Source organism: Seriola dumerili, unplaced genomic scaffold, assembly GCF_002260705.1.
Source record: "Seriola dumerili isolate Sdu_G_001 unplaced genomic scaffold, Sdu_1.0 BDQW01000226.1, whole genome shotgun sequence".
Classification (NCBI taxonomy): Eukaryota; Metazoa; Chordata; class Actinopteri; order Carangiformes; family Carangidae; genus Seriola; species Seriola dumerili.
This window is the reverse complement of record NW_019174481.1, coordinates 4,717,945-4,735,467: the sequence shown is the minus strand read 5'-3', so window position 1 is coordinate 4,735,467 and position 17,523 is coordinate 4,717,945. Positions and strand designations below refer to the sequence as shown.

Here is a 17,523-nt window from a genome sequence, read left to right as displayed (position 1 = left end):
AATAAGACTCAATGAAGCATTTCAAAAGAAAAAGAAACAATTTATTACATTCTTAAAACCACATATAAGGTATCCCATTGGACAACAATATATATCGAGCTGTGTGACTCAGTTACTCTTGGACTAGTAATATACCTCTTGTACATTTTGTCATACAGGGAAAGAGAAGGGAGACAAACTATTGTTTTTTGTTTGTACTTTTCCTAATCTTTCTTCAATTAAAAAAAATAGATCACTGACTTTACAAGACAAAAGTGGAGACATGTAAAGAAAAAGGTGGATAAAAGACTGACAAATAAATGAAAATCACAGCAAAAGAAACATTAAATCCCAATAATGAAATCCATTTTTAAATCTAACTGATTTATTTATTTTTTATCTTTTTAATTCCTATGTCTCTTAAATTTAATGTTACAATATTAGGACAAACAGGAAGGGCTTTGACACTTTGTGAGTAACATTCACAAAAATAGAACTTACGTCCACAGTGATTATGGTTATGGGTCTCATCTTAGGTGCAAAGGTGTGAGGAGTACAAGGCTAAAAGACGACACTGGTAATAAAGGGACAAGAGATCACAGCTAGCTCCCTGAGCGGCAAACAGCAGGTCCTTAGACTCTGCTCAAGAACTTCACAGCACCCCAAGTAAGACATTATCATCATCTGAATGCTATTACTACCTTTAGAAAGCATGTTATTTATGCACATGAAAAATGTAAACAGGTATGGCTGACCTTGTGTAACTGATGTAGAAAAAAAAAAAACTAAAATAATAAAACAGATTGACCGAAAACTGTTAAGTCTTACTGGCATTGAGGCCCAACTCAGGGGGGCAGCTGGTAGCTCTGTCTGGCCTTAGACTAGTGTCCAGTGAGAAAGATGAAAGTATAAGTGCTTGGTATTCAGACAAGTGTTGGGTTTAGGACTAAAGGAGAGGGGAACAGCAAATGTACAAAATAATACAGTTGCTCCAACCAGCAGGGAGGGTTTATGATACATATTATGGACCATCGTCGTCCCGGCCTTTAACCAACTGAAACATTATGAATGAAAGACAGTTATATTACACCTATTCCTCTGACTGCTGGTTAGAAAGGGGGGGGGGGCTGTGTGTCCCCTTTTATTTTACAGTTCATGAAGTCATCTTTTGCCTTGCTTTCTCTGTTCCGTAGTGTCCTGTTTGTCCTCTTGTCTCTTTAGGCAGGGAGACAGCAGCAACAGCGCAGACTGAAAGCTCTCAGTTTTAATGCAAGACAATGGAAAAGTTTTTTCGCCTTTGTTTGGGTACACTGCCTCCCCTGCTGTGTCGTATCTGCAACAAGTGTCCACCCCATTGCTTGCGTGATGACTGCACCTAACCCAGCTGGGTTTGCCGTCATGGCAAGAGGGAGTTGTTGCCACCGAAACCTGAGAGTACTGTCAGGAGAGGAAAAATAGTCCAGAAAAAGATCTGAGTCCAAAAAATCAGCTATCCTCACGCATCCATCTTTTTTTGTCCTCTACATCTTACGATCCACTTTTCTCTCCCTTTCTCTCTGAACTGAACTGAACACACATTCTAACTCTCTCCATATACTTATATAGTCATCTATTTACATTCTTATTTAAAATATTTGTTTATAAATGTGTATATAAATTAAAGATAATTTCATCTTGTCCTGTCTCTAAGTGGCATTTACAAGGAAAGGGGTGTGTGGGACTGAGGTTTCTCATTGCATTACAAGAGCCTACAAAAAGGCAGCACCGAACACCGTCTAAATGTGTGTGAAACTGGTTCTCAGCTGATGAAGGAGGTCAGCCTAAGCCATGAGTCATGTCATATATCTGTGTGTTTCTTTCTATATCAGAGAAAATGACTCATGATCTTGGTCCCTAAGTGATGGTCAGTACAAGCATATTGTCTGTATGAATACAAATCTGTACCATACTGAGATGTATTTAATATAGAGAGATATATTGAGCAGTATTAACAGTGAGACCTGTTGATCACAACTTCATTCAAATACTATGTGTAAAACTCTGTCTCAGAGTGGCAGGGTTGTACATTCACTGTTGTTGGGTTCTGGTGTGTGCACTGGTGCTTATCCATGAGGTACATTCATAACTGGTTGGGTGATCCACAGTGGATCTGATCTTAAACAAGTGTTAGAGCTTGGAGCTGTTACATGCTAAGTGGGCTGCTGTGTTAGTATTACGGTGCCCATCCGCTTGTTGTTAATGCTACAATTTGCAGAGGACCATGAGCATGTGTGGTCTGTAGTGTAAGGTGCTTTGCCTGCTGGGAAAGTGGAGGACTACTTTGGGATCATGGGAGACGGAGTATTAAAAGTCCTGGATTGTCTCTTAACTGCTGGTTGTTGAGCTTCAACATCTCTATCCTTCTTTGTCTCTCCTCTTGCTTCCCTACCTCTTAATACACTCTCTCCATCTCTCTTCTTTGTTTATCTGTCTGTCTAGCTGTTGGTGGAGTCTGGCAGAGACATTTCGCTGCCAAACACTTCCCGGTACAGTGGTGGGAAACTGTAGGCGGTCTCTGGGTGGACCAAACGGAAAAACTCCAGTTTATCAATGTGGAGGTTACAGATGGACTTCATTATGGGCAGCTTGGATACCATCTGTGTGGACAGAAGAGATATAAAGGTAAATTTTTGTTTGTGTACACAATTGTAGGTGTTAAAGAAGAGATGTGACTGTTTGTCTTTACCTTGTCCAGTTTCTCATCAGAAGCACCGCTCTTATGTAGACTGTGCTGCAGAGCCAGGTAGACTTTCTCCTGGAGTTTCTGAACCTTTTGGCCTTCTGTCAGCCAGGGTCGATCTACAGGGAAGAAAATATTAACCCCTTAACATACAGTTTGCTCAGTTTATTTCTCCTTAAGTAGCTTTAAGGTTGGTAAAATCATTTTACTCCATGCTGTCTGACGGAGTGTATTCTGTGTAAGCTCTCGATTGACGCAATATGATGTGAGTGAAATATTCGAACAAAGACATTTCTCTTTGGGTGGCACCAGTCAGTCAAATGAAAATATATTGGATGTAATATTTGGTATGTTTGGAAACTTCGGAATCTCCAAATTTTAAAATTACATTCTGTGAGTATGAAAAATGTTTGGCTGCACAGCCATGCACTCTAAAACTGGCTATTCAGAAATGTGAAGCACAGACTGATATGTACTGCTGATATGACACATGGGGGAAAATGACCAGTTTTATAATGTAAAATAATTTTTCAAAGAAATCTGATAAATAAACTGCAATAATAAACTGAAACATTCATATGTAAGACATCTGCAACAAAAAGTTTATTGTGTCGAATGTTTATGTTGAGAATAGGTATCCTACACTCATTACACAATGTCAGTGCGGCACTGAATACACCTCTATTATTATTCTGCAGCAGAATAAGCACTTCCTCTTGAACATGTTTGTCTTCGTGATTGTGGATGTGTGCAAAAAAGAGAAATAGAAGAATAATCACCAGGGGATAGAAGGACAGCAGCACTAAACAGAGCCATCTCTTCGTCAGATAGCTGTAGACGGCAGAGTCCTTTTCCAAGGTCAAACACTGCACTGACCAGATCATCACAACCTGCAAGAATGCAGGACATTGTTTAATGAACTGACACAACAACTCCAACAACTCCAACCACAACAACAACTCCTGTTTGATGCGGGAGATACCCGAGAGGGTTGACAGTCTGACAAGACTGATCAATGGTGGCCTCCAGTGAAAGTTCCCACAATTAAATTAAACAAGTTTTTCTTAATGTCATTAATGTCTGTCTGATGTCTCAGAAATAACTTCTCAGTGTTTTTCAAAATCAATTAAAAACAGCTCACAGCGAAATACTGTTGTGCTGACTGACATAATCCATCATTTTAAATTATACATCTTGGCTAATGTTTGCTGTTGTGTTTACTGTTGTGTTTAATGGTGTTTGTTTTCACTCTCTCCATTAGGGTGTATTGTTACAGTTGGTGGTACTAAAGAGGCAAATTGCTCTAGAAATTGAAAAGCAACATCTAGCAGGATACTTTCAATTATTTCTTCTCAAAGTCATCTCTAGCTTTAACAAACTGCTGTTAACAAGACTGAAACTGAAATGACCCTCTTTAAGAAACATTTGAAGAAGAATTACCGCAGTTATTTAATTTAAAATAATGAATTGTGGTGCGATCGGTGCAGAGGCTTCTCTGCAAGCTGTCAATAATGGATTGAGAACAGTGGGAGCGCAGCTAAGTTAATTATTGCACAGTGTGTGTCAAACTTACAAAAGACATAAGAAACATAAGATGCTTTAATGTGTGACTCTGTCAATTATCCGAACGTTTTAGAGCTTCAGCTACGACTACCTTCCCATATGATCCTCACCAAGTGCTTTGAAGAACTGAGGCGAAGCAAACTTCCCATTGAAGAAAATGGTGCTGTTGTTGACGTTGAAAGCCCGGCACATACGTATCAGCAGGACCTCCAGGCAGCCTGAAATAGTAGCCATAGATAGAGGCAAAGACATGGAGAGATGGGGAGATGGAGAGAGAAGAGTAAAGAGGAAGGGACAGAAAAGGTCCAGGATACTCCAACATGCACAAAACACACAACAAAATGTAAATAATTTTGACCCAGATTGGTGCACAGCATATATAAGATGTTTATGAACCATTAAAAAAATCAACAGGATAACAACAGTTTGTTTTTTTTAAAGTTCAAAACATTTACAGAGTAAACAAATTGTCAAATATATGCATTTTATGTCACAGATATGTGTTGAGCAGATGCAGAAAATAATTGCAAATATTGTTTCCAGAATTGTGTGGTTCTCCACAGTGTTTGAGCCAGGTGTATGTCATTTGTTGGATGGAATGGTAAAAATAAAAAAAAGGGGCAAAGGTAGAAGTTTGGAGACAAAAAAAACATGAAGGAACTAAAGTTAGCAAGTTTCAGACAGTTTACTTTGGAAGAATGAACTCTGTTAGTGAAGTATTTGAGATTTGAGCATTGTTAGACTGTACACTGACCTGCTTTCAGCAATATAATCTGATCATTCTGGCACAGGTCCATGAAGCCAGCAATGCGTTTGGCAAACTCCACCACATACTGGATGGCGTTGGTGATGTGGTGTGCACACTGCTGCCACATCCACTCAGCTGACTAAAAGACAGACACACAAATTAAACATTTGAGTATTACAAACCCATTAACATTACTTTAACATAAATGAGTTGTTTGAGATCAGATCAGATTTAGTACTTCCACTGACCAAACAGATATTTTATTTCAGTATTGATAAAATTATCTGGAGCAGAGGGCCTTGTTTAGGCTGAAAGCAAATGAGTCCTTCTGATCCATTACTGATAAATTTGCAATAAATAAACAAATGATTGTGATGACAGAAGACTGAACACCTATAGTCCTCATTCTGTACCTTGTTCTGAAAAGCACGTGTTTCCTCTGGTGTGTATTGTACCCAGGTGAATCTCTTCATGTCTTCAGCGCTGTACTGACACGTCTCCAAGTGAGACTTAACGATACTCTGAGTGATGCGCTCTGTGAAACAAAACAAGCACATACGTCAGTGCTCTCTCACTCACATTATTTATGGTGGTAGCAGTTTGTGCGTCAGAGAGACAGAGAGAGAGAGAGAGAGAGAGAGAGAGAGAGCGAGAGAGAGAGCAGTGGAGTGTAACAGTGGTTGTTTACATATCCACAGATCATGGCAGTGTGACCTTGAATTACAAACTAGATGCTTTGCAACACTCTGCTGTAACGCCCCCCCCCCCGACAAGACTGAGTGCTGCTGGCTCATCATCAGCTCATCTTATTTCTGCAGAAGTTAGGATGTTCTCCATCTCCTGCAGCAGACACAATATTTACTCACTGCTTCTTTTAAAAGTCCCCAGAGCCCTTTTCAAAGCCTCCTTCTAGTTTGTTGTTGCCAGCAACCATAAAGATGTAAAATAAAATACAATTGCATTCCTCCTCAACGTCTCTAGAGACACCATCTCTATAAAGGCCTTTGCCTCTATACCGCTACAAATACCACTACACCCTCATCCCTTCATCTGCTCGTTTTTAGATGAGCTGCTACTAGTGCACATCTCCTGCCTATTTCTTATTGCTTGTTTCCTCCTTGTTTGTTTTGCCTGTTTAATCTCGTCCTTGTCCTGTTTTGCTGTTCTATCTGCCATGTATTTTTTTTTTCCAAACTGTTCAGATATGTCCTTGTGCTTTATCTTTGTTTTTCACTGAATTCATTTTGCTTTTTGAAATTATATTCCATTTAGTTTGATTTACTTTATTATTTGACCTTGTTTTGCACTGCTAATAATTTACTGTAAATGATTAAAAACAAGTACTCAGATAATGGTCATGTGGAAAAAAAGACAAAATCACCACTATCTGTTTTACATTTATATAGCAGTTTGTTCAACAGTACCGCTACACATGACACTCTCTTTACAAGAAATACTGTTATTACCCATTGATGTATTAATTATGATCTATTCTGCTTTGCCTTGTTTTAGTGATGTACACTGCTGTTATCAAACTCACTTGCAGTTTCACAATAAAATGGTTAATGGTCCCTGAGCTGCTAAAACTGATTTAATGTGAACCATTTTAAAGAAGTGTTAATTTAGGATTAAGAGCATGCAGCAGGAAATGAAAGATTGGAGCATTATGACGAAATATATAATGAATGCCTGTCTCACATAATATCTTGTATCAAGTAAACTCCTGATTCTCTCTTCAGTTGCTAAAGAATTCAGGCTTTTCTAATACACTTTGCAACACACTGTTTGTTTGAGTAAGGTGTGAACAGAAAAATAAATTATTTGTGATACTACATTGTTAATACTCACCAAGGTCTGTTATAGAGCAGTCATCAGGCAGATGGTCCAGCAGTGCATGTGTGTGTCCCAGCAGATGTGTGTGAGAGTGTGTATGCAGGAGCTGTATCCCGTTGCCGTCTGCCCCGTCCAGTACAGTCTGCTGCGGGGAATTCTGATTGGACAAGGATGAGGAAGAAGATGAAGAGGACGATGAGTTGGAGGTGTTCCCGGTGCTGGCTCCTCCACCTCCTCCGAGCAGCTCCAGGCTGCAGTACTCGCTGGCCTCCTCGGGGGTCAGGGGAAGATCAAACAGGTCAGGCAGCGCTGCGATGTCATCCAGGTCGCTTAGGGTGGAGCTGGAGCCCCCGCTGCTGTAGGAACGGCTCAGACCCTCTTCACCATCCTCCCCGCTACCTCCACAGACTCCATCCTCCCTGGGTAAGGACAGAGCTGTAGAGCCCCCGCCTCCAGTGCCCACACACTCCTGGGACTTCTGGTGCTTCTGAACTTCAGCGTAGAGGCTATCACGCTGCTTCTTTGACATACGACCGAACTTCACAGCTGCGAGAGAGAAAATACATTTCATTATAGTAGACAAATGGACAAGAACAAATGAAATATTCTTTTTTTTAGCATTTGTGCATAGATATTGGAATTTTTCTATTCCCAAACTACAAATTTCACATCTGTAGCTGTTATCTAATTGTAAGATACTTCTGGCTCACATAGATTCCTTCTGCCACCTTATCCACAAGTACTGTATGTTCCAGTCCCTATATCCAGTTTGCATGATGACACTTGATCACCTCTTCAGTCTACATACTGTATTTGTTTTCTCTCTGCAGTCTACAGAAGAGGGGAACAAGTGGTGAGCCCTGTTACGACAGCTGATGTGAAACATTACTGCATTAAATTAAGGGCACGCATGCACCAGGCTGCACTGGAGAAATACATATCTGCTCCCTTAACCAAACTCAGCTGTGGCACATTTTTAAGTTTACCACTGAAAGTCATGGTTTAAGGAAGTGTGTCTTCATGTGTTTACCATCTCTGCTCATGCCCAAAGCCAGACACTTCTGTAGGCGACAGTGCTGGCAACGGTTACGGTTTGTACGGTCAATCAGGCAGTTCCTCTGGCGGGAACAAGAGTACATGGCATTGTTCTGCTGGCTGCGACGAAAGAAACCCTAGACACGCACAAACACACACATACAAGTACTGTAAATGGCTGCACATTTTAAATAAAACCGGTTGATTAAAGTTTGGTAGCCTGGTTGACTCCGTGTTTCCTCCTCACCTTGCAGCCTTCGCAGGTGATGACTCCGTAGTGGATTCCTGAGGACTTGTCCCCACAGATCTTACAGGGGATGACCTCGATCTGAGCTGCAGGACCAAAAACAACAGTGACGAGAGAGGTCAGAAAGCTGCTGCATAATGTGTCTCAAATGAACGTAGAAAAGCTTCAACATCTGCTTAGTAAGGTGCTGCAGTGCGTCTTTGGCTTCTTCGACAACACTGAGTCATACTGTGGAAGGTTGCCAAAAATATTTAATAACAAACCACTAACACAACATTAAGTAACATGATACATTCATTCAGACATAACACACGCGTTTACAGAAGCCCATATTTGGCATATATTTAGTGCCTGCTTCATTGTAACGGGAGCCAGTGGGATTTGTCTGAACTACTGAGTTTATCCAAGATTTTGTAAAACTTTCTTTATGAAAAAACATTTTTGAGCAGCACTAAAACTGTTCTCAACTTATACTTATACTTATAAACTTATACTGATCACTGCTAATTCTTATACTTATACTTATAAACTTATACTGATCACTGCTAATTCTTATACTTATACTTATAAACTTATACTGATCACTGCTAATTCTTATACTTATACTTATAAACTTATACTGATCACTGCTAATTGTGGAGATGAAAAACCTCCTCGATCTGAGCCCTGCATGCTTTTGAAACATCTCACTGGGTTATATTTATCAGTCTTGTTGAGTGAAGAGTTTGAAATGTACTGTTGTGTTTGGAAGGGCCTCTTCCTCTTTAGCCTCTATCTCTTCTTGTGTTACCAGTAGCAATTTTTGTGTCCCTTAATACTTGCCATTTATTTGTAGCACTTTGGACATACTGTCCATAAACATATGAGCCATAATATAAAGTAAGTACCATCTAAACCTGACTAATTAGTCAAATTCCGATGTGTTAAATATTGTTTCTTTGATTTAAGTGTGAGATAGAACAGAATTTCTTCTTGCTTAAAAGGCATAAAATCTTTTATTTTGCATCCCTGAAATGCAATCAGCGTTTTACAGTTAAATCCTGGCAGCTTCTCCATCACTGCAACACAAACCAACCATATTTCAGTTATGATTTTTGGCACTCTCTTTTGCAGGCCATTGATGTTGTGCTATCATGTTTTCTCCAGCTATAAACCTTGGCCAAAATAAGGTTCTTTGTGTCTCCTGTATTCCTTGAAAAGGTTGCCCATGCTTTTATCTCATCACAGTCAGACGGCTGTTTCTCTTTGTACTCAGGGCTCAATAAGAAGGCCATCTCCTGTCTCCTGCTGATACAAAATGCAGCTGCAAGGCTTTTGACAACTTCTATTTCAATCAGTTGTTATGTTACACATATCCTTGCCTCCCTTCTGTGGGAGCCCCTGGGTTTCAGATTTGAATTTAACATTTCACTGACAAAGTTATAGGCTTCAGACACAAAGTTATACTTTATGTTAGTCCTCTTTGAGTCTGAGTGCAGTCTGTGATCCTAAGGTCAGTCCTGGTTCAAATATGCTGCATTACCAGGGGCGATCATTTTGTGAAACTCCCTTTCTGTAAATCACACGCTAACAAAAAGCAGTACTTACTTTCATCTGGAGGCCTTTGACATAACCTATATCACTGATCTTTAACTATTTGTCAGTGTATTTTGTCCCTCCTTTCTCTTTTATGCTTTATGACCTCTCAACTTTGCTGTATTGTTTGGTATGACACATGATTAATTAACATGACTTACACCATGTAAATCCTGTTTTGTTCTTGTTCTTAGATAATTATTAACACATTTTTAGAAGATTAAACAGGTCACTGCATGACTCAGATCCTGTTCTTCCCGCCAGCATGTGGTGCAAAGTACAGAATTTAACAGCGTAGCATCAATTAAGTCACATAATTTTTTTTTTTTTTTTCTATTGATGGCAACAACCTTACAGACAAACTGTCCTACAGTGAGTACACACAGTACAAGAGAAGATAACTTGCCATGAACTGTGTTTGTCTGCACCCTGCATGTGGCCCCCATGAGAGAACAGAGTACACAAACAGACATGGAATCACATGACATTTGCACATATGACACATACACAAAGACTCCTTCGTTCTTCACCGAGCAAAAAACAACAACAGCTATATCATAAGATAGTTGCTGTTTAGCCTTGCTGTCTGTGCAATCTTTAGACCTATTTATAAAAGTCAGTATTTGTACTGCTTGTGTTGGGACGATGTACGGAAAACCACTTGGTGATTGAGGAGGAATTGTTGCTCTCTTAGGTACTGGAAAACACAACTTTCCACCCCTTTTCCCCTTTAATGACACAGTCGGCTGTCTCCCCTCTGAAACTGTTACTAAAATACTCCAACTGATCAGGGCAGCTGCAGGCATGCAATGGAAAAATATCTCCCTCCCTCCCTTTCTCTCAGGTTCCCCTCCACCCCTCCCTCATCTCTCGATTATATAACTCCTGTCTGTGAGCATTCCTCACAACACTCATTCAGCGGGCTCACTCTAGCAACACTGAGACCCCGCCCTCCTCAGACTCTCCCTTTCCCACTGGCTGAGCGGCGTTCTAGCCTCCTTGGTATTGGCTGAGTCATCCGTCACTCCGGCGCTGTAGCCTGTCAGCCCATGTGGACATTCTGTCCTACTGACACACTTTCCCACTGCAGGGGGAGAGGGAGGGAGGGAGGGAGGCAGGCGCGATCCCGTCTCTCCGCAGACCAGTTTTAAGGTGGAATTGAAAAATGCTTAGACTTCCTCAATAAATATTTCTCTGAAGGCTCATAACAGCATTAGAAAATTAGCTTTGTTACATAACAGCAACATTAAACCATGAGAGACAATGATGATGAGCCTGGAAAAACTGCACTTACCAATTCAGTTACTACGCAACAGAGATCTTCACCCAATTTCTCATAAGTCTATTTCTGTATAGAGTGATTTATATGCATTAATCAAACACTGTGCTGTGTTATTAGTGAGAAACCACGTTTAATTTGACTGTCACAGCCCCTACTGTACCTGGCTACAGTCCACTCAAAGCAGACAAACTCTGAACTTGAATGTCAGCTATTCAGCCCCCACCCCTCTCCCTGGTCTTCGATATTGAGCTTCTGCTTCAACCCGTTCTATTCTTGTCCTGTGCTGAGAGCCAGAATTACACAGATGCCCAGCCACCCACCGCTGTTGCTACAACCACTCATAGGCTACATGCTTTCTCACTCCCCTTCTCTAACTGACTCTCACATATGCAGACACAACCCAGAGACAGTGAACCCAGATTCATCTCCCTAATGTTCCCTTATCTGATGTGATTTTCTCATTTATAATCTGGTAAATGAAAAATTACTGTGCAGTTAAACCAGTTACCTACATACAAAGAATTAATAAGCCCAGAAAATTAATAGGGATATCTTGGATACCTCACTGAGCCAGTAGAGACAAAAAACTAGAGCTGTAGCCAACAATTACTTCAGTTATTGAGTACTCTTATCTGTTTCTTTCTTGATTAATTGACACATTATTTACTCTGAAGAGAAACATACAACATATTCAAACTTTGGACCAACTGTCTACAACCCAAAGGTAATCTGTTTACTATCATATAAGTATAAGAAAACCACCTTATATGCACATATGAGAGGGTGGAACCAATGTATTTTTGCTATCAAAAAAGTTAGCAATTTCTATTCTGTATATCTACAAATCGATTAACTGGCTAATCAGCAAAAACAGCATTGTTATGAGGTCAATGCCCAGTGAAAATAAGCTTACTACAGCAGTAGCCACACTAATGTTAAAGCAACATTTACCTTTAACCCTGACTATCATTGTTGACCTGTGGTAAAACGCCAGTCGGAGGCATCTGACCTTTAACACTCCAGAGAGCGCCAGCATTCCAAGACCATCAATACCAGCTCTGCTTTTTGCCAACATGTTGCATGACAACTAAATGCAGCACTTCACATTTATTGCCCACTGACACAGTAACTTACAAAATGTTAGCAGGGGATGCAGTAAATGAGGTGAAATTACACGTATGGCAAACAAAGAAAGGTGTTTGAGCAGTAGGACAGCTAATTTGTGTGGCACACCCAAGCCTTTTCACCAAATAAACCGAGAGCAGACACTTTTAACAGCTCAGCTACAAAAACGTTGGCCCCAGTGTGTTTATCAGCCAGCTAAATGTGTAACTGTGTTATCTCTGCAAAAGCTTAATTCAGTACGGGTGGGGCAGGGAGAGGCAGAGAAAAATCACTGACTTTGTGCTACCAATAGTTCAGTTCTCCGCATATAATGTGGAACAAACAGCCAATAATTCTCCAACTGCAGCCTCCTGCCAAAACAGTCATTGTGTCAGTGTGTCAGTAGCTGGACAAAGAGAGATAAATTAATTTCGACCCACCGCATGTTTACAGTCAAATATGTGCAGAAACCAACCGCACACCACTTCTCCATTTTAAAATTTAACAGACAGTTTTTCACACAAGTACAGTTTGTTCGTGTTGCTGTATTACCTACGCCACAATAATGTGCAGACTGCTACAAACTGCCACCGAGCAACAGATTGACTCGGGGCTCAGTGGTGTCATTTTTTTCATTACCTGCTCTTACGAATGACTGACGGCGAGAGAGGACGCACTCAGCAGGAGGTGGGAGCCCTGTACTTGAGCTCTAGACATATTAGCAGTGCTGAGGCACTTGTTGTGTCATGCCTCGCAGTTGGGCGTAGGCTTACAGTGCAGCACAGAGCTATATCACAACAACCCATTGTGGACGTCATTGTTGTTCAACAATGGGAGTGTTTTTCCATATTATTTGAATTATTTGAATTTCCACATTATTTCATTAACTCTTATGTTAACTCTATTATATCCTCAGATGACAGAACAAAACCTTGTTGGTTTCCACACCTCCTGGCTGAATCCAGGAAGGCAACTGTCTTGCTGATTACACTTTATACATTGTAGCACACACTCTAACACACAACTCTCAGAAAATACTTTAATATCACCCTCTAAGGATAGTCCTATTTGCAACAGAACAACGGTGCTGAGACTCAACATAGACTAAATACATATATACAACATGGGTCTAAGGCTGCTGGTGCATTCAAATCAATAGGCTCTATTTTAAAAGATGCAAATACCAGTGGAGGCCAAGCTGAGGCCCACAGAGGGGGAGATTATAACAGAGCTAAGAATTTCATAGGCCTCCTCTAGCCAGTGTCAGTGTATGACATGAGTCCTATGATCTCTCACTATGTTTACATTTACTAAATAAAGCGCACTCTTCTATCCTGTGCAATATGCCAGAGGAAGTGTTAGAGGTCGAGACATCACAACAGGCTTGTAAAAGTCTGCCAACATGCCAAAACTACTGGAATGACTCAACAATTTGGACTAAAGTGATTGTGATTACAAATATTCACGAGCATGTTCAAACGGATAAAAATGCTGATGTGCTTTTCTGCTGAACAAACCATAGGCTGGGCGACTAACCTACATTTTCAGTGCAATGGGCTAAGAAAGGGTTTGTTTACATTTGGATATCCTGCCAGAAAGGGAACCTCCCTCCACAAGAGGCCCCCTCTGCTTCGCCTTCCCTCCCTCTTTTTTACTGCAAAACATAATCTCTTTCCTCCCCTACCAAAAAAAAAACAAAAAAAAAAACGACTTATACCTAATCTCCTGTCCTTCACAATAAAAGATTATAATGTTGACCTTGTTCAGACCAAAAACCCAGTGAACCCAAACATTAGCAAACAATAAGAAGTGGCTTGTTTAAAAATCTGTACATGTGAAGCTGAAATTGCTGCAAGTTGATTAGTCTCAGTTAGTATTTGCAGAGGTTACAGTAACCACATTGTGAATGTAATACATGCACATGACAAATCTCTTTCCAGAATATAAACATATATATTTCATCATAACTTCCATGTTGCCTACATTACATTTGAGGCCTATTTGTAATCATTTGAATTTTTAATTATCCGTAATTTTGGACCTCACAGGCTATAGCCGGTAGCCACAAACAGCCTGCCTTGACAATGACAGTCATCTGCTCCCCCACTCCCCAAGTTCAAGCTCAGCCTGTGTCAGGGAGTGACACGTTGTAGGACGCCCGTCACCGAACGCCTGTAACCGCACACGCTGCACGTCCGGCGGCCGGGCGCTTCCCAGAGCCGCTCCCCCCTCCCTCCGCTACCAATGCTGTATAATGTTGGGTGACATAACTAGGTCAGTGGAACAGCCAGGTCCCTCTCCCTCTGTACACTCACACAGTCGGCCATGCTGGCACAGTCATCACATCACAACAACACCACAACTACACCAGCATTGCTTAGATTCATCTTGTAAAAATCACCAGTACAGATAAAAAGTTTTCAGGCATCTTCAGGACTGTTTTTTTTTTTCAAAATATAAAATAATGCGAAATTAGATGATTATGTGCCAATGAATATCAGAAAAATAGCTATTATTCTTTAAAGCGAATGGTGCAAACGTTTCTTTATTTTTGTTTTTAATTCACCTGATAAGAAACCTGATAAGATCGAATAACATCTCGATTACATAATTCTAGTTTTGGTTAACAACAACCTCCCCTCATGCCCCGCCCTCTCTTTATTGCATAACTCTAACATGGATCCTCTGGCAAAATTTGCAGAAGGGCTCCCAGGTGCGATACGACTCACATTTTTTCAGAAACGGACAGATTTATCCCCGAGATGAAATATAAAGCACAACTACGCATGTGCACTATTGAAACCTTGTTCCGACCTCACTGTAAACAGACTTGAAAGATGATTTTTTTAAAAACAGAATTACAAACTGGTCAAGTTGATTGTCATGAACACCATGCCTCCAGCTCTTTCTCACTGCATGCTGAACTTGAGTGTGCAACGTGCAGCCTTGAGCTTCGTGCAACGATAATCCAGTCATGAGGGATTAATGCGCACTGGGAGGAAAACAGGCACTCAGGTCCCTGTGTTCACACATGTGGCCGTTCCAGCCCGGTCAAAAAAAACAAACCAAAAACACACACACACACACACTGCGACGTTTCCCAAGTTCAACTAAAAGATGCAATAATGACATAAAGCAACTTACCTCTCATTTTGATGTTTTCTTTTTCTAGGCAGGACGGTGAAAACTCGACTACATGTGGCAACTGTAGGTGACAGGATAGAGCAGAATAAAGCGCAGGAGCCAGAGTACACTGGCTCTGTCAATATTAACTTCGTCCCGGCTGCAGACAGCTCTCGTAAAGCACGACCAAAAAAAAAACCGGGGGGAAAAAAACTACCCGAAACTCTTTTCCTTTATCGCTCGGTCAAGTCCGAGCAAAATGAAAGAGTGAAGAAAGTCGCTTTGGATCGCATCGTAATCGTCTCGGCGCACTGACGAATAGATTTGGCTCAACTTTTTTGACAGAATAGTCCCACGGTGAACGAGCGCTGTTTCGGCAGCCCCCCCTCCGCGCTGTGACTCTCCGCCTGCTTTCCTCTCAGTCTACCCTGCTAACCTACTTTCTCCAAGCGTGGACTCTCACATGATCTCACTGCCGTCAGCTCCTCTCAGAGCTCTCGCGGGGGCGCGCCGTCGGGAGCGAGTTTAAGGTGGCTGGGCAAATGATTGACTACTGCTCACTTCTTACTCACGCACAGTGATGATCATGGGTGAGAAATAAAAGATTGCCGCGTACACTAGGTGATAGGAAGGTAATCAAACCCACAATCAGTTCCTCTTTTAAACAGACATACATTTACTGCTCTCTGCCACTTCCCCTGACTTGACAACAGTTGCTGTAATGGTGCAGAATGTAGCCTGTGAACCTCTCATTGTGGTTCATATTTGTCTGATTAGGTAAAAACCAGGTAGCAAGAAGCTATCTGACTGGTTCTTTGTTTACCAGAGAGCTGACACCTTATTTAATGAGTCTTTTTCTGTATTTGCCTTAATGGTGTTGACTTGGATGACTTTATGTAATCATCTGGCCTGAGAGAGCTTCCACAAATGTTCCTTTTCAGTGAAAGAAATCTTTCAAAAATATCAGCAGCTGATCATCGATTAATCAGTTGATCCATAAAGAAAATATTTGTTAGTTGCAGCCCTATAGCAGCATGAAAGGAGACGTTATTTCTTCAGTGGGACTGTTTGTCACTTGTGACACCTTGAATAGTCCTTGTGCTGTTAACAAAGAGGAACACCTGTGCTGCTGCTGCTGCTGCAAAAAAAGTGAGTTTAGTTTTATAGGTAGTAAATATACAATATGGAGTCGCTGCATTGACCCTGTGGACCTGTAAAATATTTTATTTGAGCTTGTGCAGTCAAATGAGCTTTGTTCCTGAGTATGCTCGCCTGCGCTGGGAAGAATAGGCTGCTTTCCCAATGATTGCTCACCATCTTTCAACTTATCCTCTGTGGAGTAGAGTTGCTCCAGAGTTTACACCCAGTGACCTCACAAGGTTTGATTCACAGCTGTCTGGTTCCTGTTTCTGTCCTGGACATGCAGGAACATATCACAGGATTATTGCTGTAATAGTTGCAGCTCATTTATGTAACTTTTGTGTATGTATTTGCATTTTAGCCACACTGTTTGTTTGCCTTTTTTTTTCAGCAAATGTGCAAAATGTTATTTTTGCCCATATGAATTATCTCTTTCTTTGGATATGTTGTGCTTTTTTTTTTAAGTAAATGTACAGCTATTCTTCATTGGTTTCATTAATGAATGAAGAAAGGATGCAGATTCTGATGTAAATGTGTACTTTGGACAGTGTGTGACTGTCGGCGCTGATTGGGACGTGGGTGGGTGGGTTCTTGGGGGGTGGGGGTGCTGTAGCGGGTGGCCTTATGATGCAATGTTCTGGCGGCGATGTTATGAAACAGCATGAAGGCAGAGATTACTCAAACTAGGTTAGTGGAGCAGCCGAGCACAGAGCACCTACAGTCACAGATTCTTTTTCTGTTTCTCACACACACACACACACACACACACACATTCACCCATACAGAAACACACAGGCGCACACATTCCTTTGTTTTTTCCTCTCCAAGCCCTTTTCCTCTGCCTCTTCCTTGTTTTTCATACGTAATCGCTTATCTTTTTTTAATTTATATGCTTCCTTGTCTGCTTTATCTCAGCCAAAATGAACCATATCCTAACAGTTTGATGTTTTTATTCATACACGTTTAAATCCTTATTTTTTTCTGGCCTTTCCTGCACATTTTTTTGTTCTCAGCCGTTTGTGTCTGCTGTTTTTCCCCCTCTCTCTCTCTCTCTCCCCGTGCACATCTCCTCTAAAGCCCCTCTGTTCTATGTCTCCCTTGACAACGGCAGTGACACTTTGACCTTAGCTCTTATGTAACCGCTGTGCAACTCGGTTAGGCAGCAGTGGAAGGAG

General features: G+C 41.1%; 1 protein-coding gene across 1 annotated transcript; it reads right to left on the bottom strand.

Moving 5' to 3' along the window:
- Positions 1-19: 19 nt before the first annotated feature.
- LOC111228843 (nuclear receptor ROR-beta-like) lies at positions 20-15,665 on the bottom strand. Its single transcript, XM_022754930.1, has 10 exons — positions 15,230-15,665; positions 8,125-8,210; positions 7,873-8,014; positions 6,858-7,388; positions 5,423-5,544; positions 5,016-5,148; positions 4,372-4,479; positions 3,478-3,588; positions 2,705-2,817; positions 20-2,615 (listed from the first exon to the last, which is right to left on the bottom strand). The coding sequence occupies exons 1-10, from the start codon at positions 15,234-15,236 to the stop codon at positions 2,454-2,456; spliced, it is 1,515 nt and encodes a 504-aa protein (XP_022610651.1). The 5' UTR covers positions 15,237-15,665; the 3' UTR covers positions 20-2,453.
- Between the last annotated feature and the right edge of the window lie 1,858 nt (positions 15,666-17,523).

Coding starts and splice junctions, on each gene's coding strand:
- LOC111228843 (XM_022754930.1), bottom strand. Junction 7,389..7,872: donor TTTGGGCATGAGCAGAGATG/GTAAACACATGA, acceptor TCTCTCTCGCAG/CTGTGAAGTTCGGTCGTATG. Junction 3,589..4,371: donor TCAGTTCTTCAAAGCACTTG/GTGAGGATCATA, acceptor GCATTCTTGCAG/GTTGTGATGATCTGGTCAGT.